At 39.0% G+C, this 24,678-nt stretch overlaps 1 protein-coding gene across 5 annotated transcripts in view; it reads right to left on the bottom strand.

The window, feature by feature from the left end:
• The window catches only part of SAFB2 (scaffold attachment factor B2), a 95,653-nt gene that overhangs the window by 52,290 nt on the left and 18,685 nt on the right, over nt 1-24,678 (bottom strand). For 3 of the 5 annotated variants that reach the window (XM_043968579.1, XM_043968608.1, XM_043968601.1), the window contains 11 exons: nt 24,529-24,641; nt 22,778-22,893; nt 20,746-20,837; nt 18,986-19,122; nt 16,112-16,405; nt 14,355-14,492; nt 13,049-13,091; nt 10,135-10,259; nt 4,814-4,926; nt 4,581-4,647; nt 3,905-4,251 (listed from right to left, as the gene is read on the bottom strand). In XM_043968579.1, the coding sequence (XP_043824514.1) occupies nt 4,119-4,251; nt 4,581-4,647; nt 4,814-4,926; nt 10,135-10,259; nt 13,049-13,091; nt 14,355-14,492; nt 16,112-16,405; nt 18,986-19,122; nt 20,746-20,837; nt 22,778-22,893; nt 24,529-24,641 (1,371 nt within the window). In that variant the 3' untranslated portion in view covers nt 3,905-4,118. Of the gene's footprint in view, nt 1-3,904; nt 4,252-4,580; nt 4,648-4,813; nt 4,927-10,134; nt 10,260-13,048; nt 13,092-14,354; nt 14,493-16,111; nt 16,406-18,985; nt 19,123-20,745; nt 20,838-22,777; nt 22,894-24,528; nt 24,642-24,678 lie in introns of those variants that run through there. The other 2 variants (XM_043968584.1, XM_043968592.1) reach the window with 2 other exon arrangements.

A 24,678-nucleotide genomic window follows, 5' to 3' on the forward strand; every position in this document is an offset into this window, starting at 1 on the left:
GGACTGTCAGTTCTAAAACCCATCCAAAGTATGCATCAGGGCAGCTAGGTGGCACAGTGGATAAAGCACCAGCCCTGAATTCAGGAGGACCTGAGTTCAAATCCGACCTAAAACACTAGCTGTGTGACCCTGGGCAAGTCACTTAACCCTCATTGCCCCACCCAAAAAATAAAAAATGCATCATCTGCACATAAGTATGAGAGGAGAGGGGTAGGAAGCACTCAGTTCAAAGATGTTATGACCATCCATGGTAGATGGCACCTTGGACCTAACTCTGGAAACTGGAACCCTACTCAAACTGGTCTAATGACTCCATTCCTATTTTTTCAGCTTAGCGAGCATTTCTTTCACAACCCTGTGAGACAGGGAGTACACATACAATGATCTCTATTTTTCAGAGGGTCAGAGATATTGTCCCCTCCAAGATTACAGTGTCAGAATTTTCTGACAGCGTCTGAACCCTGGTTTCCTAGGGACAAGCAATGCGGCACTACCTCCCCTGGCTCTAGAGTCAGAGAACATGGTTCAAATCCTGCCTTTAACACTTACTACCTACCCGTGGGACCTTGGGACAAGACACTTCTCTAAGCCTCAATTTTCTCATCTACAAAATGAGGTTGGTCTGGACGCCCTCTAAAGTAAATTTCAGATCAATGAATGAGCTTTGAATCTGATTTCAGCACTCCTTCCCATGACAAGAGATGAATGAATGGTTAGGGCTAGGGCCAATAAGAAGTCTCCAGTAGTTTCAGAAGCTAAAAAAAACAATGAAACCATGAGTATATTGACACTTTAATGGATCTGTACACTAATCATTGTAGTTACTCCTTCCAATGGTGCAATGGTAACTTGTTCATAACTTTCCATAAATCTTCCATAGGTGATCTACCCACTGGTGCTTGGAGCTTTCCTCTAATCTAGATCCAGTTTATTAAGTACCTTCTATATTCCAGCTTGGTTTAGTGGATTTTGACTTGGGAGTTCAAATCTTCTCTCTGCCAGACTAGCTATGTGACCCCGAACAAGTCATTTAACTTCTCAGTAGCCTGTGAAACCCTTTGGGACTACGTCCCACGGTAGTTATCAGTCGGCAATGGCAGAGGTTTTATTTTTGTTGGAAGGTTTTTCAACAATAAAAACAAAGATACAGACCAAAAAACCAAACCAAAAATCGTGTGCTGGGTCCTCGGGACACAAGTGTAAAAAACGACAGGGTCCTTGATCTCAAATACTTTACATTCTACTAGGGGGAAACAACCTGTGCACGAATAAATGCAAACTAAATACAAATGAACGTCACAGGCTGAGGGAGTGCTAGTAACTGGATGACGAAGATCTCTCTTAAGAGCCAGCACTTCACATTTTGTGGGCACTGACAGATCCCAAGCCCAAGGCTGTGCAGTGGTGTTGCTCACCCCTTCTTCTAACCATACATTGGCTAATATATTTCATGGTACTCAGCACAATGGTTCCTTGATTAATGGACTGCAACTTACTCATACTAGCCGTGCTTCTCTCCCTCATCTTTTGAAGGACTGAAACTTGGATTTACTGGAGACTCTTTAAGATTTCTGTTTTGCAGCCGTCAAGTTAATGAGCACTTATCAGGCGCCTACGATGTGGGCCAGGCACCATGGTAAGCCCTTAGGATAAAAAGAAGCTGTGTAAAGATATTTATTTTTAAAAAGATGAACTTCTGCTCAGGGAGAAACTTGGGGTCATTAAAGGCATTGTGTCATTTCCTAAATGGAATCCAGCCGACTCTCCTCCTACGAAATATTGGGTCCATTTTGTTGTTCGTTGGCAGGCTCTTTTCAAGATACTCTGCCCCATTCAACCATATATTATAATCTTTAGACAGTAAGCTTAGGGTTTTGTTTGTTGGTTTCTTTTTTTAGCCCCCGGGTGCCTCATGACAATTTTCGAAAGACTGTAAATCAGATTTGTAGTGATAGCTTTCATCACTGAAGAAGTCAACAGGCCTCCCCCCACCCCACAAAAAAAAGATTTTTCTAGGCATTTAATATTATCCCCTTTTCACATACTATGGATAAAAGGTATTATTCCAGCTCACAAGTTTGAATACCAGCTGTTCATATTCTAGTTGTATGACCTTTGGCAAGCCACTTGAACTCTCTCTCCTTACCCTTAAAATTGGAAGATTGCATTAAATGATGTCTCTTCTGATTTGAATACTGCAAGCCTATGAAGGCAGGAAGTTATCAAGAGTGGTAGATTTGCAATCACAAGCCCTGCATTTGATTGATCTCACCTCAGCTCGTTTTCTTATGTAATGACAAGAGATGTCGCAGATGATTTCTAAGGTACCTTTCTAATTTGAAGATCTCAAAACGGTCCTTCAAGTGAAAGCTAAATGACCACCAACCTTTTTATTGGGGATTTCTGTTCAGGTAATGGGTTGCATTGCATAGCCTCTTGAGCCCCTTCCAACACTGAGCTCCTGAGGTGAGCCTTTGACATTGAAGGCTGTTAGTTGAGAAACACCACTAAACTAGAAAGGCTTCACGGAAGGACTTGGGAATGAACTGTCATCTGAGAAATGGCCTAAGGGATCATGGGATGATGATGGTCACTAGAATGTTGGGACCAAGGGTTATTTTTTTGATCACAGTAATGAAAAAGATCTAAGATTTGCAGAGATTTGGAGCTACCTCAGAAGATATCAACGCCAAAAAAATTTTACACATTTCTGAAACACTAATAGTTGTCTCAGTAAATGGTCTTCAACTATCTATGGTTTTCACCATTTGAAACCATTCACTAAATGGTTTCTGGGGAGTCTAATATCGTGCTTAGATTGTGCTCATTTACTTCTTATTCCAAAGCTCATTTGGAAAGTTTTACATTTTCTAATGGGAAAGCTGAATGAATGTCAAACCTTGTCATGCTTACCATAATCCTGTTGTAGGAATCACTATTTAAAGATACAAAAGGAGCAAAGGTACCAAGCCCTAGAGATTACACAATTTCCAAGATCCTCTTCAGCTCTAATTGCCATGATCCTAGCATCTAACCATCAAGCACCGATTAGGTACCTACTATGGGGCAGACACTGTGCAAAGTCAAACAGCTCTAGTTCTCAAATAGCTTGTACTCCATAGGGGAAGACATATACAGAATAAATTTGGGGTAGGTTAGGGAAAATGGGTGGGTGGGCACTGACCACTGAGATGGAGGGATGGAATAAGGAAATGCTTCATGCATAAAGTAGTTCTTAAGCTGTTTTAGAGATTCTATGTGGCAGAGGTGTGGGTGCTAGGAGAATACACCATTCGATGCACAAGGACAGACAGCTCAAAGAGACAGGAGGCAAAGCATCATTGAACAGGCAAGGGAAATCTGATAGCATGCACTAATGAGGCTGGAACAGCAGACTAGGACCAGATCATGAGAGACTTTAAAAGCCAAATGATTTATATTTGATCCTAGACAACTAGAGTTATACAAGTACCCAGGAAGTATACCTGACTGGTTCTTTCCCCTTACTGTCATATATAGCTATGTTACCACATATCTTACTAAGAAGGACTTCTGAAGAATCAGTGTATATAGAGAAAAGGGAATTGTCTGGGTTTCAGAAGATCCAAATGCCAGTACCACCCATTGCCACTGACTTACTTTGTGATGTTGCTGGCAACATTTCCCCTATGGGTCTTGGTTTCCCCATTCATCTGGTTACAATGTTGTGTAATTTAAATACTGAAACTGAGGGCTCAGCAGCGAGAAGGAGAAAGAGATGGTGTAAAACATTCAAGACAACACACTAGTTTCAGCTCCCAACAAGTCAATGACGGGGCAAGACAGGATTTTTGGACTTCAGTTATGTGATAAAGCTTTGTCAAACACCAGAGAAACAAAGAACAGAATTAACTGTAAACTTTTATTAATGGAAAATGGAATGCTTCATTAACAGAAACTCTTTAAAGAAATGATATGAACAAAAACACATTTATTACAAAAAAAACCCCGAAGTGAGTTCACATTGTATTGAACTACAATACGGTGGCAGAGTTTTTAAAAAAGACCCACAAGTCCAAGGGAACCCTGGCTAAAAGAACTCAATACTGCCGCCACCTAACACCAAAACAAGTTACTACTCAGTATCGGCGGGTGAAGTGAGGGTGACTGCCTCTGTTGGCTCTGTCCTGTCCTCCAAATCCTCTGCCTTGCATTGCACCACCCTGCATCACGTGGCCCTGGGAGTTTCCACCTTGCGCAAAGCCGCCACGCCTAGGAACAAATTCAAACTGTTTTCCTTTGAAGTGCTTTTAAAAAAGTTTTCATTGCAACATTGTTCAGTATGATTCTGCAGCATTAACATCTCTCTTGATTTTTTTCCCCTCTTGATCAGATGCACCAGATGAGAAAAGCAATACAAACACACACTGAATTCCAGGAAACTGAAGAAGGTTATTTGCATAAGTTGGAAATATCTGATCTGTTTTCAAAACTTTCAACCAAGCAAGTTGAACTAACATGCAAAAGAGAGAGTGTGTTTAAAAGGGAGAGCAAGTGAAGAAGCAGGAACAAATCAACTATCGTCGGACAAAACTTCTTACCCCGACATTCCTCCCCGATTCACCATATGGCCTGGTCCCGAGTGACCAGACATGCCTCTCTCACCACCTAGAAAATAAGAAAAAGTTTTCAAATATTTGAATGTGACTTAAAAGATAATTTTGTTTTGAGACAGATTCCTAGGGGTTCCATGGGGTACATGTGAGGAAAAAAAAGGGACCTGGGTCACATTAAGCAATCTCCAAACAAGTTTCACAGTAAATTGGTCCCATACCTTGCCACCTCTCATGATCTCGGCCCATCATTCCTCCATCCACGCTGCCCTGCCAAGAACGATCCTGATGATCCTCTATCCTTTGGGTATGATCTCCCCACTCACGGCCACCCCTTTACCAACAAACAAATAAATAAATGGTAAAATTACTGAATGATATTTTTGGCTCTAATATAACTACTTCATCCAGTGTTTAATAACAAACAATTCCTCTAACTGAAAATGAGATAGGGCTGTAAAAAGTTTCAGATGCTCTGTCACTTAGACAACTCATCTCTCAGGACCTCAGTTTCTTTCCTTTATTAGAGGATTAGGACTAGAAAAAGAGAATATGGTTCTCTTTTCCACTTCTGATCTAATAAAGACCAACATATGTTCTGATGCTACTTTCCAAATTCCAATGTCAAAATGAGATAGGCAAATTATGTATCCCAAAACTAGAATCCAGTTTACAGAGCCCATGCCAGTCTCACTGTCATTAGAACAAACACACTGATAAACGATCGCTTGAGTTTTATGTCCATATATAATATTAGCATAGCCCATATGGTAAAGGAATTTATGTGACAGCTTAATTGGCTTGATTTTCAAAGTTTAATCTAACTATGAAGAAGTCACAGAGAATCTTGCAACTATATATCAGATATACTCAGCCTACGGTCATAAGAAAACATCAATATTTTTTAATATTCTTGTGGGCAAATCCTCATCTTTAAGTTTTCTGATGATTTTTCAAGCAAAACTGATTAAGTCAGAATGGATGACAGAATTTACATCAACTTATCTCCAATAACAGACAGACACTGAGCTCCCATAGACTCTCTCTGCTACTTAATAATTAAAACCAATGCACTAGAGCAAAAAACTGTTCTCAGGACCCAAGTGCCAAACTTGAATAAATAAAAAGGATTTCAAGCCAGAAGGGACTTCAGAGATACTTCAGTCCAATGCCATCATTTTATAGTATGGAAAGTAAGGTTCAGAAAGATTTAATTACTTCTCTTTTCAGGGTTAAGTCAAATCAAGTCAAGAAGCATTTATTTAGGGGCAGCTAGGTGGCACAGTGGATAAAGCACTAGCCTTAGATTCAGGAGGACCAGAGTTCAAATCCAGCCTCAGACACTTGACACTTACTAGCTCTGTGACCCTGGGCAAGTCACATAACCTTCACTGCCTCACAAAAAAAAAAAAAAAGGAAGAAGCAGCAGCATTCCTTTATTGCCTCTTTTGGGTAGACACTCTGCTAGATGCTAAATACAAAGAAAAATGGAAAAAACAGGCCCTTCTCTTCTGGAGCTCAAAGTCTAATGGGGGAAGATGTGGTAAAAAAGTTTTTAACAGTCAGTTAGCGATAATGGAGAGACACCAGTTTTTGAAAGACCACCCTTTCGGGGAGGAGACTGATGGCTGTGCATGGGCTACGCACACCAGTCCGGCTGCTAGGCACTCCACTTCTGGGGTGCGAGCTTAAAAGGCAAGGAGAGAACGGAAGTGGGGGCTTGGATCCGCTCTCCTCATCCGATGGTTGCGCTGCACACACAGATGCTGACTGGAGTTCTACTTGGCCCGGCTCGCCATAGCAGCACGTGCTTGATGCGGCTCTCCCCCTCAGAGGTGGTCTTGGGTTTCTGGTGAGTCCTATACAGGTTTTTGGTGAGTTTTATACGGATTATGGACTAAGCTTAGACTTAAGACTATTTGTTTTGTATTTCTACTTTACTGTCTCTCTAATCAACATCACCTTGTAATTTCCAAACAATAAAAGCTCTAACTAGAGACTAGAGGCTTCTTCCATTTACTAGTCTGGGAGATAAAGAAGGGAAAGGTTAAAAAGGGGAGGTTAATGCTCTAGTATCCAATTTTAAATCTCACAAAGACAACATACAAATAACTATACAAACTATACATACATACATGAGAGAAGGCACTAAAATTAAGGACTGAGAAACGAGGAGGGTAAAGAGTTGTAGGCCTAAGGGACAACCACTGAAAATGTTCACTCAGGTGATGGACTGCCTTACACAGATGGGGTATCTTGTGCAAGGACAGCAAGAAGGCCAGGGTCACTGAGCCACAAACCATATGGTGGGGACTGAGGTGTAAGAAGACTAGAAAACTGAGAAGGGGCCAGATTATGAAGGACTTGTGAGCTTGGGTGATTAGGAAGGTGATACCCTTGCAAATCATAGTACTAAGTTAGGAAGCCAGGGGTGGGGGTAGAGAGATGAGTTCAGTTGAGCATATGCTGACTTTAAGATGTCTAGGAGATATCCAATTTGGGATGTCTAAGAAGCAGCTGTAGCTGTGGACCTGGTGGTCAGTGAAGAGGTTAGGACGGAATGGCTGAATAATTTGAGAATCATCTGCATAGAGGTAACTGAATCCATGGAAACTGAGCAAAATCTACAGAGGGAGAAGAGAAGGCAGCCCAGGACAGAGCCCTGGAGGGAACCATCATTAGCAGGCAAGAACTAGATAAAAATATAGAAAAGGAGACTGGGGGGAGGGGGGGAGCGGATCCAGGAGAAAATAGTCATAAAAATCTAGAGTGAATGTCAAAGAAGATGACAGTGTCAAAGACTTCAAAGCGGTCAAGAAGACTGAGAAGTGAGAAAAGGCCATTTATTTTGGAGATTAAGAACTCATCGCAAGACTTGTATGAACTAATGTATAGTGAAGAGAGCAGAACCAAGGGAACGTTGGGCACAGAGACAGCAATATCGTTTGATGAAGAACTGTGAAAGACTTAACTATCCCAATGATACAATGATCCAAGACAATCCCAAAGGGCTCTCGATGAAACACACTTTCCACCTCCAAAGAACAAATGGATGCTGATGGAACACAGACTGAAACAGGTTATTTTTCACTTTCTTTCATTCAAGTTTTCTTATACAAAATTACTTATGTTTTGCATAATCAAACACATATAACCCATATCTGATTGCTTGCTGCCTCAGGGAGGGGGAGGGGAGGAAGGGAAGGAGGGATATAAATAAAAATGTTTATTACTTCTTTAAAAAAAGAAAAGAACTCATTGGTAACTTGGAAAGAAGAGTTTCAGCTGGATGATGAGGTTAGAAACCAGACTGGAGAGAGTTAAGTAGAAAGTGAAAAGAAAGGAAGACTCAGCTTGGGGACCACCTTTTTTCAAAGGGGCACAGCCTTATGAAAGGGAGGAGAGATATGAGACTATGCTCCCGACTGCCTCCATCCAGTCTGCACAGGTCCCAGTTGTTTTCATGTTTGTCTCTCCTGTCAGACTGTAAGCACCTTGAGGGCTTGGAGTAGCTTGTCTTTTTTTGCATTCTCAGCACTTAGTACATACAGTGCCTGGCAAAGAGTAAGCCATTACAGATAGTTCTTACTTTATGTAAATTCATACTAGGCAAATTAGACTTTATGGACAGAATTCTATGGAGGGAGAGGTACAGGGAGGAGTCACATAAGGATAAGAGGAATTAAAGAGAAAGTTGATTAAGGTGGAAAAAAAGATAGGTATGAAAGAGTTTGGAAAAAAAGTGTCAGCAGTTTATTCCCAATTTCCATGGATTTAACAAAGATGAAACATTCAAGAAATTGAGTAACAAGATAATAAAATTAGCACAAGAACTGGAGCTGGAAGTGGATGAGAATAATCTGGAAGAGTTGACTGAGTCTCAATGGAGAAGAATAGCTGAATGAGGATCTGAATGAGCTGCTAGGTACAAAGACTGCAGAAGAAGAAAGAGAAGTTTCGAAATCTTCAGTTGAACCAAGAGTTCACAACAAAACAGTTGGCAGAAGAGTATTTCATCATTTGCATGAAAAAAGAGAACCACCGTCCAAATCTATCTCAATAACGTCATAATAAAAGTTGCACTGCCAACCACATGCAATGGGTGGGGAAGGAGCAACATACTGGCAGACCTCTATTAACTTGACAGTACAGTACTGTGCATACTCTACCAGTAACTTTACTCTTTATTTCATAATTCTGTTTATTAACATGGTACAGTATTTAATATATCTGCACCCCAGTACATTTTATGACTTGCATAAAGGTATCATTTTGCGTATGCCTTCATTGTATAGGCTAAGTGAAGTGGGTGGGTAGGGGCAAATCTGCATTACATAAAAAATACTTTATGTAGAGGTCTGTGGAATAGTCCACTTATGTAAAGGGAGAACTGTCTGTACTTAATAAACAAATGCTTAACTGACTTGCCCAAGATCACACAATTCCATTGCAATGGGGTTAAAACTGGGGCAGGGAGAGGAAAACTGTTGCTGGTCGAAGGATCTTCCAAACACCAAACAGTTGAGAAGTAAAACACTAGATTATACCAATGAAGTGTGATGAACAGATCTGATGGCTAAGAGTGTTAGAAAGGGAAGTAGACATGGAGTCAGAAGACCTGGGTTCAAATCTCAGCTGGCAAATCACTTAACATCTCTAAGACAATTTCCTTATCTGCAAAACAGAACATTTGCACTGCCTGCTTCACATGTTTGTCATGAAGTAAACATTCTGTAAAGCATAAAGTGCTAAAGAAATGTAAGCTATAATTTTCATCACCACATACACACACACACACACACACACACACACACACAGATTTCTAGCAAAAAGCACCTGAACTTTAAAAGGTTTTCGGTAAGGTTCTTGTCTGGAGTACCATAATCCATAATGCTAGGCACCTATGTCTTTCCTCTTTCCTGGGAGTTGTTCTGTGGTGTAAGGGGCTAAAATTCTAGCTAGTCTGTCTAAAATATCTAAGAGTTAGACTTTTAAGCATTTATTAAGGAGAAGAACTTGGTGAAGAGAGAGAGAAAAGCCTACATTCATCTATCTGTCAAAAGGAGAGCACATTTCTAGCTCCACTCTCCACCAGTGTCCTGACGAAAGAGAGGAGAGTGAGAGAGCCTGCCTCACCCCCTCTTCCTCCCACAAGCAAACGTCACTTCCTGACGCCAAAGAGCTGCGTGTCTTGCCTTCAGACACCTTCTCCTCATGGTAGAGCTTTGCTACAGTGAGTCTCCAGCAGGTGGCGTCATTCCAATCCTTACAGTGGTAAATGGCCCTAAATACTCAGGCAATTGGGGGGGGGGGGGGGGGGGGGGGGAGGGGGGCGGGCACGGGCAGAACTTGGTAAAACTCCCAGACTTCCAAGCCAAAACCAAGTAGGTCTGGCTGCTTCCTACTGAGTAGCATTCTCCCAGGCAAAATTGTGACACTGAACTAAATTAAGAGGACTAGAATGGCCACTATGCTGCCAATAATATGAAGTCTTACATAAAAATCTTTGAGGCATAGAATTTTTCTCCTTAACGCTACTAACCTGGGTGGTGGAGGAGGCAGCCCCCTTCCCTCACTCATTCTCTTGTCAGAACCATAGCTACCCCAGCCATCTCGTGAGTCCCGTCCATGGCGCTCCGGTCCTCCGTGGCGATCATCTGAATAGTGCTGAAAAGTAGAGAAGTAACACATGATGCTCTTTTTTTCATTAGATTGCTAAGTAACACTAATTAAGAATGAAACACCAATGCTTCTTATCCACAATTATGCCACGCTTTTAATTTTGCAAAGCCATCTTTCCTCATGACAATCCTGTGTGCAAGATTAGGAAACTACCAGTAAAAATGATGAACAAACATGGCCACAGTCATACTGGTTAGTAAGTATTAGAGCTAGGATTTGAACCTTACTCTAGGTTCAGTCCTTTTCTGGTTAAAAATATTCCCTCATCAGCTCTTTTGTGTTAGTGGTTCTATGTTGAGATACTTCAAAGTTATGTTTCACTGAAGAGACCTGTTACTGACATTGGTTAAGATGTAAGATTTGGCTTAAAAACCCATTTTGTTACCATTCCACTTCAGAAATCAGCCTGAACACTACTATTCTTTACACAGCTAGGTCCCAAAGAGTGAGAATGAATCCTGTCAAGTGGTCATGTGTATTCAAATTTCTACTATTCCAAGTTAAAATTATGTAAAATATGCCAACTGGTTCTAATCTTGTGGAAACATGCAGTGTGAATTTGAATAATAAAACCACTTCACTGGATTTGTTATTCATACTAATTGGGACCCAGCTATAGTCTCTTACTATGTTAGAGGACTCCCAATTCGTGTTTTTTTCTTTCAAAAATGATACCTACATCTGGAGAAAAGTAAGTTGTTCTTTAGCCTCCCTCCACCCTTTTCTCTAGCTTGAACACTCTAGCCTACAGTCAGAAGGATGTTACCCTACTCCAAAAACATACCTTCTGACCTTTCAGCTAGGTGGGGCAGTGGGTACTGAGGCTGCATTCAAATCTGACCTCAGATATTTAAAAAAATGGTGTTTTTTTTGGTGAGGCAGTTGGGGTTAAGTGACTTGCCCAGGGTCACACAGCTAGTAAGTGTTAAGTGTCTGAGGCCGGATTTGAACTCAGGTCCTCCTGACTCCAGGGCTGGTGCTCTATCCACTGAGCCACCTAGCTGCCCCTGACCTCAGCTATTTAACTAGCTTGGTGACCCTGGGCAAAGCACTTTACAATCTCAGTCTCATTTCCTAATTTATAAAATGGGGGTAATAATAGCAATCTCCCAGGACTGTTATTAGAGTACAATGAGAGATTATTTGTAAAGTACTTGGCATGGTGCCTGGCATTTAGTAGGCACTTAAAAAATACTTGTTTCCTTCCTTCTCAACTAAGTGGTAAAACTTCCTATTTCTGTTCTGCTGAAATATCTATAATTATAGCATTAGAGAACCAAGAAGTAATTCTATGACAAAATAAGATGATATTCACATATAAAGAACATAATACTCAAACTTATTTAATGAAGTAGCACCTTTCTATGAAAAAAGTTACCAATTCAAAAGGGACAAAAATATATTTGGACCTCGAAGCACTCCGTGATCAACATAAAGAATTTTGGTTAGAATAGCCATTGCTATTGGACTACCACCAACCCTTGAAAAAAAACATTCTGGTAACCAAAGATAGTTGTGGAAATGAAAACTATTAATATCATGATTATGAATCATGGATCTGGAAAATATTCAAGACAAACCAAAGTAAGAAATGAACCAAATCTCACAGATGCCTTTCTGAATCTTTTGATTTGAAATTAACTTATTAATGGAATCAGATATGGCCTAATCTATCAAGCCAGCCCACTCTGGCCATCTTCTTGTGCTCCATACACTACTGCTATTACATTCTACATCACTTGATCTCCAGAGACCATGCTCTGGGGGACCTCACCTCCTCTGGCCCTGCACTGTTCAGACTGTCTGGTGTGTGAGGGAACTTACATAGGCCACACTATCTGTTGAATGTCAGTGCAGTAGAGCAGAGGTGCCAAACATGTGGTCTACAGACCTGCAGCCTGAACCAGATTAAAATGTAACTGGGAAATACTTAACAAAATGAATAAAAATATAGTAAGACATAGCTAACATTACAACTAAGCCAACATGAAGCCCACAGGGATCCTTATCTACAAATCAGTGGTCCTCATTTCTATTTTGGTTTGACACCACTCAAGTAGAGCACTGGACTTGGAATCAAGAAAATCTAGGTTCAGATACCACCTGACACTTACTAGCTGTGTGACCCTGGGTAGATTACTTAATCTCTGGGACTCAGTAACTTCTAAAGTCTACCTTTAGCTCTAAATCTATGATCCCACAGAACCTTCTAATAAAATATTCACTTGGCCTTTAATATACTATCACATTACTGTTAACTTTCTTACAACACATCTTTTCTTCATAATATTGAACACCTTCAAGACATACTTTTTCAGTACTTGCTCCCCTCACCGTATATCTAGATTGTCTAGTAGCAGGCACTTGTACACGAGAACTTGGTTTTTTAAAAATTGGATTCTTATCAGTTATTTTGGTTCTCTATAGTTAAGAAAAATAACTCACTTTTTATGATTTATTCAATACTCTTCCCAGGCCCTGCCACACACCCCCCACCCCCCTGCAATGAGGTATATGATACAGGCATTAATATTCCTATTCTATATTTAATCCCCAAAGAAATGACAAAGCCTAGCCAAGGTCACAGAGCTAATGAACACCAAAGTCTGGCCTCAAACCCAGGTCTTGTGATTCCAAGTCAAGGGCTCTGCTGCCATACTCACTCTGACACTCATTCTGCCCGATAAATAATCAGGAGGAGCTCAAGTCTAAAAGTGACTTAAACTACCAAGAAGAGTGAATGTGTTAGAAGGAGATCTCAAGATTGAACTCACCTGCCCATCTCTTTCTCCCATCACTGACCTTGAACCTTCCCTCCTGGGAAACAAAAACAATTATTAAAATACCATTGGGTAGTTCTTTCTATCATTCTCAGGAAGTCGAAATCACATTTCTGAAGTGAAATCTAACACTATTTCCACAAGGCATAAATTTCATTCCTATCCAATTTCCCAGGGAGAAAAATGAAGTGACTCTAATGCTTAGATACCCCTGCAAAAATCTTCCACAACCACCTCTTATCTACTCAGTTCTCTGACATGAAACCTCACACCACTGAGACAGAACTTCGATCATTTAGGAAGTGGTCAGAGGGAACAAAAATAGCACAGATTAATACAAAAATCTACAGATGCACCAAAACTTCTGATCTGTTAACTAACAAGTCCAACTTCCTTATATCGAATATTTTCCCAGAGCTAACAATAATAAATAATGAATTTAACTACCTTGTAATTGACCTTTCATCTATTTTCCTTCCTTCCCTCTGGTAGAAGAGCTAATGAGCACTGAAATGGCCAAAAGACAGGTAGCTCAAAGTAGAGCTATACTTTACAAAATGAAAAATTTGGAACTAATTCTACAAAGCAGGCACATCTATTAAAATAAAAACTGACAGGCATAGCCAGTCTCCCAAAATTTAGATCCTAAAGGAAAAATAAAATATATTCTGCTCCTTGTAGTTTATTCTCTTTGCTAGATCTGGGAAAGAACCCTGGGTGTATCAATGGAAGAAATACTTGATGTTTTAAATGAAAATGTGGAAGTCTAAAAAAATGGAGTAGCTATGGAAATGAAATGGTGTAGGTAAATGTGGGTGACTTGAATACAAATGTTAGTAGACCTAATGTTTTCTCAAAATTGAGACTTTTTTTTTAATGGACCCAAAAGGAAACACCAAAATGTCAGGCCAAGAACCTGATTTGTATAACAAGAGCATTGGCCTATGAGACAGAAGACCTAGATTCTGGTAATTAACTAACTGCCCGTGCTCAAGGAAAGAACAACCTTTTGGGGTCTAAGCTTTTACAAAATGAGAAGGATTCTTCCTTCTAGCTTTGAAACTGTGGTTCTGTAAGTGTTCCCAGAAACTTCTACACACCATCCAAATTTATTCTTCGTTGTTATCTAAGGAGGCATCACAGATTCAGCGGGTCAAAAGTTCTTGGTTAACATGTTCCAAAAGTAAAGAACAATTATAAAGGACAATTTCACAATTGCATCTGTATCCTATTCAGAAAATGAAATACCTAAATGCATGAGCCTACATTTCTAAACATGAAGGGAATGAGAGGAGCTAACCTGTCCACTGAATGATCCTGGTATCGGCTCCTGTCCCTGTGGTCAAAGTCATGAAAACGATCTTGCCGGCTAAACTCAGATCGGTATCTGTCATCCAGAGCAGCTCGTTTTCCTTCTGCCCAATATGAATCATCTCGTCTGTTTGTGTGCCAAAAAAAGATTTTTTAAAAATTAATTTATGAAAAAGAATAAAAGAAAAAAGGGAAGAAAAAGCACTCTCTCTAGATCAAGTCTCATTTAAAATGTCCTGCAGGGCTAATCTCTGCACATTCAATCATTATCATTTTGATCTGATAAATTAAAATCCCTAAAACTGCCAAGAGGCATACTGGCATTCTAATTTGACAATCTCAAGAAAAAGACTGCTGTGAGCTAATTGTATCAGGACAGTTAATACCTTGATCCCTGCATGTGCTTGAACAAGAGGGAAATGAAATATTTGATTCTCCTGGAATGATAAAGTATGACTTCTTACCTTGACTGCCTCCCTACCCTAAACTCAGCCTTCTCCCATGTTTCCTATAAAGCCAAGGGAATTAGAGTAGGTAATACACAATTAGGATACTATCCAATTATTTTTTGCTGAATTTTACAGGAAAATTAAGACTCACAGCTAGTAGGGTGATAACTATCAATTCGGTGCCAATGATATACTGAAGAACAATAAACTTACTTTTAAATCCATGGACGAGTTTCTTTAATACCCTTTACTCATCCCTTCTTCAACTGTACTAAGGATGTACTGGACTGAGGCTACCAAAGCAATTTAGGCATAATCGATATTTTGGGGTTTTTCAAAACAAACACCTTAATAAGTAATGGAACTATTCTTCAAGTAGGGATTGAGGCCTCCTAAGGTAATTCTCAACTCTAAGAGTTTGGTTTTAAAAGGATCGGGTAAGATCCCTTCAGAAAGTATCACCTGCCAAGCACACTTACAGGGAAGCTCAATCCAAAAGAAATGAATCACTCACGAATTTCAAGGCATGAAAAATTATAGATTTCTATGGGTTACTAATGTCTTCCAACCAATGTATCAAGGTGACAATCAACAGATTTCTATTACTATACTTCAACTTTCAATCATACATGCTGAAAGAGATATGAAAATAATATCACTTTTCCCACCTTTCAAATGGACTCTTGCTATATGCTGATCAAGGTCCCTAACTTACTTCAAGGTCCAACTCAAATGCTACAGCCTCCATTCCTCTGAAGCCTGGCCAGGTCAAAATTGGCTGGCCTCATCCCACGACCTCCTTCTATCAGTTATCTGGGTTTACATTTTCCCCTATGAACTGTAAGCTCCTTGAGGGCACAGCCTATGCCATAATCATTTTTGTAGCTCTAGCACCTTACAGAAAGCAGGGTTTAAATAGCAAACTTTTTCTTTCTTTTTTTAAGTTTTTTTTTTTTGGGGGGGGGCAGCAATGAGGGTTAAGTGACTTGCTCAGGGTCACACAGCTAGTAAGTGTCAAGTGTCTGAGGCCACATTTGAACTCAGGTTCTCCTGCATCCAGGGCCGGTGCATCACCTATTGGCCCCAACTAGCAAGCTTTAAAAATCTTGAACTGAAATATCCCTCAAGTCTTTTCCCAACTCCTTCAGATTCTATTTACTTGTTCCATACCCCCTTCAGGTGAAGGAAGGTACAGCTGAGCCAGAAGACCAGAAGCAGAAGCCAGGGGCCTGAATGATGTAGAACCCAGAACACGGGGCATGATTAATCATCCATCCACAAGGGCAGTTGTCTTTACCTTGAATCTACATCGTAAGGTCTTCTCAGAGCAGGCCTTCGCTCCTGTTCATAGCGTAACTGTTCCTGCTGGCGCCGAAGCTCCTCTCTCTCCCTATGGATCCTTTCCTGTTCTTTTCTCCTTTCTTGCTCTACACGAATTCTCTCCCTTTCTAGTCTTTCCCGCTCCATTCGCTCTCGTTCAAGACGCTGCCTCTGACATTCAAGTCGCACACGTTCCCGATGCAGCCTGGCCTTCTCTTTTCGTTCTCGGAAAGCATCAATGCGCTGCTCCCGTTCCCGCTGCTCTCGTTCTCTGATTAAACACAGATATTCCTGAGTGGGAACTCTCCTCATTAAGTACACAACAATTCTTTCAAAAAGGGATAACCTCACTACCCAACTGTTAATTAACATGCAAAGTAAACAGTTTCTCCAAAATGTAAAGATGTAAAAATATTTTTTTAACACTGATTATTTGTCCTATTCAACTAGTCAGAAGGTAGCGACATGTTCACTCATTTGCCCAGGGCTGATCCATCATTCATGTGGAAAAAACTTAACAGAAAAAAAATGGTACAGAATAAACTAGAGAGAATTAAGGGAACAAAATATTCATGAAAGCATTAAAAAGTGAAATTCAAAGTCAAAATAGATGTTTTTAGAATAGGGGAAAAGGTTGTGGTAGTAGAAGAGACATTGGATTTAATCAGAAAAGCTCTCATGTGTCACATGAGCCTCACTTTGCTAGGCTGTAAAGAAAATCAGTACAATCAGAAGACTGTATGAAGCACTTTATAAAACATAAATGTAATGAAATCATTATATTGATAAGCTAAATCCATACATATAGTGAAAATGTTCATTTTCAAGTACATGAATTTTTCTATGAGGGGTCGTCTTCTTTTACAAAGTCCTTTAATTTTGTAACGATCAGAGTGACACCACCTGCTGGAAAGTTACTGTAAGGAAAGCTCCACCATGAGAAGAAGGCATCTGAGGGCAAGCCATGTGGTCAGTTCCTTGGCGTCAGGAAGTGATGTTTGCTCATACTGTCTATCGAAGCTATCAGCCAATCAACTTGGAGCTGTGTGTGCGTGTGGATGGGATTGTGGGACAAAGAAGGGGTGAGGCTTGCTCTCTCACTCTTTCACGAGGACCTCAGGGGGAAGCGGAGGAGGAGATGCTAGCTCCCCGAGATAGATAGCTGAATCTAGACCTCTTTCTCTCTTCACCAAATTCTTATTCCCCTTAATAAATGCTTAAAAGTCTAAACTCTTGCTAAAGCTTATAATTTATTGGCAACCACTCATTAGATATTTTAGACAGTATAGCTAGAGAGCCCCTTACAGTTTTAATGAATATCCCTAAAAATTATAACTACCACATAGTATGCATGGTATTACAGTCTCTTCCCTTACACAAACTCCTTGACAGTTATTATGTCACATGATGTATAATTAAGTATCATGCACCCATTTTACCAATGAGGAAATCAAGACTGAGAAAGGTAAAATTACTTGCTCATGGTTATACTCCTATCATTAGAGCTAGGATATAAACTTAGGGTTTATAGAGTTAGGGTTAGGTCCTGTAATCTTTTTTTCTGCCATGAAATGCCATCTTCTCTTTTAAACCAAGGCCAAGGAGAATAAAAGTCTGTAACTTCCATAGAGTTACTAAATAAACTTTCAAGATGTATGTTTTTAAAGAGAAAATTTGTTATCAGTTTAAAGTATTCCTAAATGTTAGGTATGCTGAAGTTCTTTGTTACATTAAATGATGATTAAAAATATAACCTGACATAAGATAGGAAGTCTTTTTTTTTTTTTTTTTTTGGTGAGGCAATTGGGATTAAGGACTTGCCTAGGGTCACATAGCTAGTAAGTGTTAAGTGTCTGAGGCCGAATTTGAACTCAAGTCCTTCTGAATCCAGGGCTGGTGCTCAATCCACCGCGCCACCTAGCTGCCCCTAAGATAGGAAGTCTAAACCCTAAGGTGGTATAATAATCAAAAGCCATAAAAACTCTTGCCCCACTCTTAAATCTGGGGTCTTTTAATGAAACATGGGGGTTTATTAGTAGTAAAGACTTGTTACAGCACGTTAATTACCGGCTGCTGCTATTCAATGTAGGCATTTTTTAAAAAAATGACTTTGATCCATCTCCTTCCCGTAGCACAATGAAACAATGCCTATTCAAATTGCTCATTTTTATTTGAAAATAGCTTTGGAAACAGTTATTAAGATCCTGTCAAAATCCGGGACACTAAATAGTAAGTTTGACGATGGAGTCTGTTTTTGCCTTTTTTTTGTATTCCTAGTGCTTAGCATGGTGCCTGGCACATAGCACTTAATAAATGCTTGTTGACTTGGTTGGCTGAGGGACCATTTCATCAAAGTACTAACCACCCGAAGCTACATAGGTCAAGTTCCAACTACTTCACAGACCACCTTTGTCACAATTAAAAAGCTGATACTAGGGGTGGCTAGGTGGCGCAGTGGATAAAGCACTGGCCCTGGAGTCAGGAGTACCTGAGTTCAAATCCGGTCTCAGACACTTAACAATTACTAGCTGTGTGACCCTGGGCAAGTCACTTAACCCCAAATGCCTCACTAAAAAAAAAAAAAAAAGCTGATACTAAGCAGAATGGGTTGGCTTGAAAGATAGTAAATGCCACCTTAGTGAAAAAAAAAAAGTAAAATCTGGATTCCCACTTGATAGCTATGTTACAGAAAGTATGGTGGCCTGGTTTGCTGGTACTAAAGACATGATAAATGTATTTAAGTGTTCACCCTGAAATAAAACTGGTCTCTCTCCAAATACTGATGAGGGGGAAAAACAATAACTTCCTCTGGGGAGAAAACTCAAGTTAATTATTTTTGTTTTCTACTCACCTACGTCTTTCAGTTTCTCTGATTTCTCGTTCTCGCTGCCTTTGCCGTTCCCGTTCCCGCTGTTCTTTGATCTTATCAAACGACAAAATGTCTCTCTTTTCTTTGCTTTCTGATTTTCGATCCTGACTTTTAGAGCTCTGTTTACCAAAGGTTTTTAAAAAAAAAAAAAATTAATCTCAAAAGTGTGATTATAGCAAATATTCAGTGAAAATCAAATATCCGTATGTGAATCATACTAGGATCATTTGTCCCATTTAACTTATATGAAGTATTAGAATTCCTGGATAAGAAAGAGATCTAAAGAATATAAACACAAGATAAATCTAAGGAGTTTAATAGAGTACATGCAGCAGCCTACAGGCAATCCAGTCCACTAATCAAAGTAAATAAATGTCAGGTAATGCCTTTCATTACATACATAAAGAAAATCAGGCTTTCAAAATTCAAAGAGCAAAAAATAAAAACAAAAACAAATTCAGAAAATGTCAGAAAACTCATGTGCAATCAATCTTTTCCTTCAGTAACATTTCTGGGACAAAATACTTTTGTAATTCAATAAATAATTAGTTTCTAAGAGAGCAGCCACCTAGTTACATAGGATATGTCTAGGTAAAACTAACTATGATGTGGGTGGAGAGGTACGAAAATTACTAGTCAATTGAACTTTTCACTTTTCTACCAGTCATTCTGACTGGACAAAAAAGTCTTTAAGAAGAAGAAATCTTACACTCCTTTATGCAAATGGACTTTTTAATGAGGCAAAGTCAACTTCTGCAAATCCTGCTGCTCGCTCCTGACATTCTCAAAATATCTGAAGCTTATCAATTTACATGAGAATTAGCTAAGAAAAAAGTACAGCTCTCCTGACTAATTTAATAGACATTTTAGATACAATGTCTAAAATTGTTTTGTTTTTTTTAAAAGGTCATAGCTGACTTCATAAAAAAAAAAACCACTATTATTACTATGTTAAACATCTAAGTGTAGAACATAAGATCACAGGAAATGCAGCACACCATCTGATAGTATGGAAGACAACTTTAAAAGGAGTTCTAGTTTACTTTCTGGTTAATTTAATAGGGCTTTATTAAATTAACCAAAAAAAAAAAATTTAAACTGCTATTAAATTAACCAATGAGTAAAACTTACCTTTTAACTTGGAAAGTCTGTGTCTTTCCCCTGCAATGGTGAGCTGTATTTCCTGTGTCAATTTACTTCACAGAAGGAGGTGTGGTCTGATGAAGTATCAGCAAAATGGGGGCAGATATTTTGAAAACATATTTTAGATCTTAATTTTGTGTACGTACATTTAATTTCAGTTAAAGAAACGGATGTATTGGAATGATCTATATTTGCTGAATGATTCATAAAACAGTCTCTTAAGTGGAACTGGAATACCGCATTAAAAATATGGAAGTTTACAGTTAAGAAGGAACCGTCATGATGTTCTAGCACTTCAAGACAACCATTGGTTTAAATTTTCCTAAGCAAAGATTATTCTAAGACAAGTGTGTTGCCTCAAAACCTCCCCCAGGCCTTCAATAATCTCTCTCATCTCTATTTTCTCCCCTTTCCCTCTAAAAGAAAAAATTGGGGTTTTTAAAATATAAACATACTGAAAGTTACATTTCACATTGTCAATCATCACTGCTAGAGCATTTAAACACATTATACACAAAACCAACAGACACACCTACTCCAAAATGTAAAATATAAAAGTGCCCCTCAAAAAGAAACTGGACCCCAGACATGATACTTACCCGATCTTTAGACCTGGTTGTAGTTTTCACACTAATGACAGGTTCCCCCTTTGACTTGTCCATTACAACTGTCCGTTCTGTCCCTCTGCTTCCTTCAAATATAACAGATTACAAAATCATATTAGTTATGCTGTCTTCCAAAATTTTCTATGTTTTAATAGTCATTCCTCAAAATTTTGCTTAAAATTCTAAACTTTATCATTAGAAATTGTTCTCACGCAATCTGACATTTCTTATGACCCTAGTAGAAATGTTAAGATTGGCAAATTTCCACTTTTGTGACTAAGATTTCATGTTTTGAGTCTCAAAAATAGCTAATTACAGATCAATTATTTTGAAGTTGATTTGAAAAAATCCTACAACCATATTTTAAAACTTAAGTTTCTCTAGTAAGATGATCTGTCCTTTTGTATAGATGCACATATACATACACTGTGGATTTCTACTATTCCTCACAATGCCACAGTAGAACCTAGAATAACAAAGCTATTGATTTTTATTCCTCCCACATATTTAAGAGTGCGGCAGAATCTCAGTCTATGTTCTCTAAATCAATACACTGCTGTTCCCCTGTACAGAATGACAAAGTGAAACAGATATGTTCACTTCCTCTACATTTATCTTAGGATATTATATGCTTCAGAATCTATTCTCTTTCCCTAAAGCAAAACCATCCAACTCTACCTTCCACAAATTACCTGCTTGATTAAGTTTACAAAACTTGACAGCCATCTTTAAAACAACCTGTCTGACATCTGATTGAATCTCTGATAAATTAACACAAACATTTAGAATCCAGCACGTAATAATGTACAAAAAATTCCAATGCTTCTAAAGCAGGGATGGGTTGAGTGTAGTGTAGAATTATGCACACATATACAGAGACTTACACACACAACACACATGATAAAGCTCACAAAGTATCAGGAGGAATCTTTAATTACTACTGGCCTGATTTGGACCCTCAATACCACCGCCACCCCCGTTTCAGCATTTTGGTTTCATGGGAAAGGGAAGCATATATGATAGCAAAAAAAGGCTCCAGTACATATTCTATTTAATAATATACTTAATTTAAATGCTTGCAATTAGACAAAATTTATAAAAGCCAAGTTTATTATTGTTTAGATAACTGCCATACTCCTGCACAATTCTCTACTGAACTAAAATCTATTAAAACAGAACAAGGATTCAGGAGTCAAAGATTACCCACAAACATGAGTAATTCTTACTATTAATGTTTTCAGATTTCTGGCGATTTGGTTTTTTAAAAAGGGCAATGTGGGGGCAGCTAGGTGGCAGAGTGGATAAAACACCAGCCCTGGATTCAGGAGGACCTGAGTTCAAATCTGACCTCAGACACTTGACACAGGGTCACTGTGTGACCCTGGGCAAGTCACTTAACTCCAATTACCTCAACAACAACAACAACAAAAGGGCAATGCCAGACTACATATGAGAAGACCTATATGAAGACACAAAGATTAGCAACTGCAAAACTAGACATACTTTTTCTAAAAAGTCTTTTTTAAAAGACAAAAATAGCAGTTTCAGATTGGCTTAGAAGGGAAACAAGCACATGCATTTTATGCTTATTTGTTATGTAATAATTCATTTGGTGTTCCTTTATTAAATGGAAGGGGCTTTATGTAAAGATTTATTATATAGGTATGTTTTGTTGATGATTATATAAACTTTTTTTCCCTTAAGGTCAATTTCATCACTGAAGGAGAATTGCTTTCCTGAATTTTCATTTCGAACATCTTTTCTGAATTTTCTATTAATAGCAAAATTCAGCAATCAACTGTTAAGCTATATTCTCAGAACACATCTAATACCACTGACTAGTTTAGTTTCTTTTTTTATTTATTTTTTTTTTAGTGAGGCAATTGGGGTTAAGTGACTTGCCCAGGGTCACACAGCTAGTAAGTGTTAAGTGTCTGAGACCAGATCTGAACTCAGGCTCCATCCACTGTGCCACTTAGCTGCCCCGAGTTTAGTTTCTTTTAATTAACTCCACCACATGATTTACCTGATTTGGTGGCTCTAGAACGATCTGCTGACCCAGGTTTCAGTTCATCATGGTCTTTTTCATCCTTCCTGTCTTCAGACCTTTTATCATCTTTTTTCTCACTCTTAATCACAGTTCTATTAAAAAAGCAGAGTAAGAAGACTCAAGTACCTGAAAAATAAGCACTGTATTTTTCAAGATGGAATTCAAATTAAAATGAATCTAAATAGATCACATCCTTCCCTCCTCCTAAACTCCAGGGCCTCCCTACCATACCTGGCATCAAATATAAACTCCTCTATCATTTAAAGCCCTTCTCACACCTTTCCAGTCCTAGCTCACCTCACCTATGGATTCTTCAATCCAATGACACTGGTCTCCTGACAGTTTCTTGAAGACAACACTCCATCTCCCAAATCTGAATATTTTCCCTGGCTGTCCCCCATACCTAGAATACTTGCCCTCCCCATCTCTGCTTCCTGCCTTCTTTAATGGAAAAAAAAGGAAAGCCTTGTTCATTATTTTCTATTTGTGACATATAGTGTTTGTCTGCACATATCTGTTTGCATTGTGTCCCTCACTAGAATGTGAGCTCCTTGACAGCAGGGACTGCCTTTGACCTTTCTTGTCCCCGGGTATTGAGGACAGTGCCTGGCACACAGAGAAATTATTGTTAGTGTTTTTATACTTTCCTACCTCCCTAATGAAATCCTATTGTTCCTTCAAAATTCAGTTCAAATGATACCTTTCCCATCAAGTCTCCCCACTATGTTCTCCTTCTTCCCCAACAGCACTGCCTTACAGTACCATGCATTTGGGCATTCATATCTGGTGTTATTTTTTAGTTATTTAATAGATGCGTTCTCATATCACTGAGATAGATCATAAGCTTCTTGAGAATACTCTGGTATCCTCCATAACATCACCAGGCACACAAAGAACAGGAGAAAAAAAAAATCTAGCTCCAATGATTCAAACATCTCATTTGGGCAGGCTCCCATATTCTACCACCTTACATTCTAGTCAATACTCTCTACAAAGTCTTATCTGAAAAAATGCTTATGAAATTATAGGTTTTATTCCCAACTATACAAAAAGAAAATGATTAACAATGAATGGTCTATGAGCCTAACAAGTGTTTTTTTCATAAGGTTCAGTTTCAGAGTTTGAGTAGAACTAGATAATGGCAAACAAATCATGTTGCCAGTGTGTGGAAAAGAGGAAACATTTGTTGGGCTTATCTTAGAAAGACACTGGGAAGTATGGGGATACAGGCTCATCTTTAAAATCATCCTTCATAACTAAAGTGAAAAGGAAAATGTACAATTTTAATGATTTTGGTTATTTAACAATTTAAATGCTAAAATAATCTAATATTTTCATGACAAAAAAATCTTGTCTTTTCAACATCATCTTGGTGAAATTCGAGTACAGAGACAAGCCACAGTCACAAATACTAACTATACCAAATATGTGAAAGGGAAATGTGCTCCTGATAACCAGCAATATTACTGTGGACAGTGAACTCACCTGAGAACCAGAATCTCAATCACTTATGGTGACCCTGGGTCACCTTATCTCTCTGAGCTTCAACTGCCTCATTTATAATGATCTTTACCCATACTTTCTAGTAATTTCCTCCACTGGTATTGCTACTGCTGACAGCTTCCATACCACTAGGACACATCTGTATACGGTCCTTTTCCAAGTCCTCCTCCCTACCCCAAGACCCATAAAATACTAAATAACAACATTTTTAAAAACTCCTTTACCTTTCAGGCCGGGAGTCAGTGGAATGATGTCTTTCCCCGCTGCCTGATTTTTCCTTTTTTATTTCACAGTCTTTGCGGTCAGAAGGTTTCTTCCCAGCAGGCTCATTTTTGGCCTAAAATTAATTTGGCCAGAAATGATGAACAGGGAAG

The sequence above is a fragment of the Dromiciops gliroides genome, chromosome 1, assembly GCF_019393635.1.
Source record: "Dromiciops gliroides isolate mDroGli1 chromosome 1, mDroGli1.pri, whole genome shotgun sequence".
Taxonomy (NCBI): domain Eukaryota; kingdom Metazoa; phylum Chordata; class Mammalia; order Microbiotheria; family Microbiotheriidae; genus Dromiciops; species Dromiciops gliroides.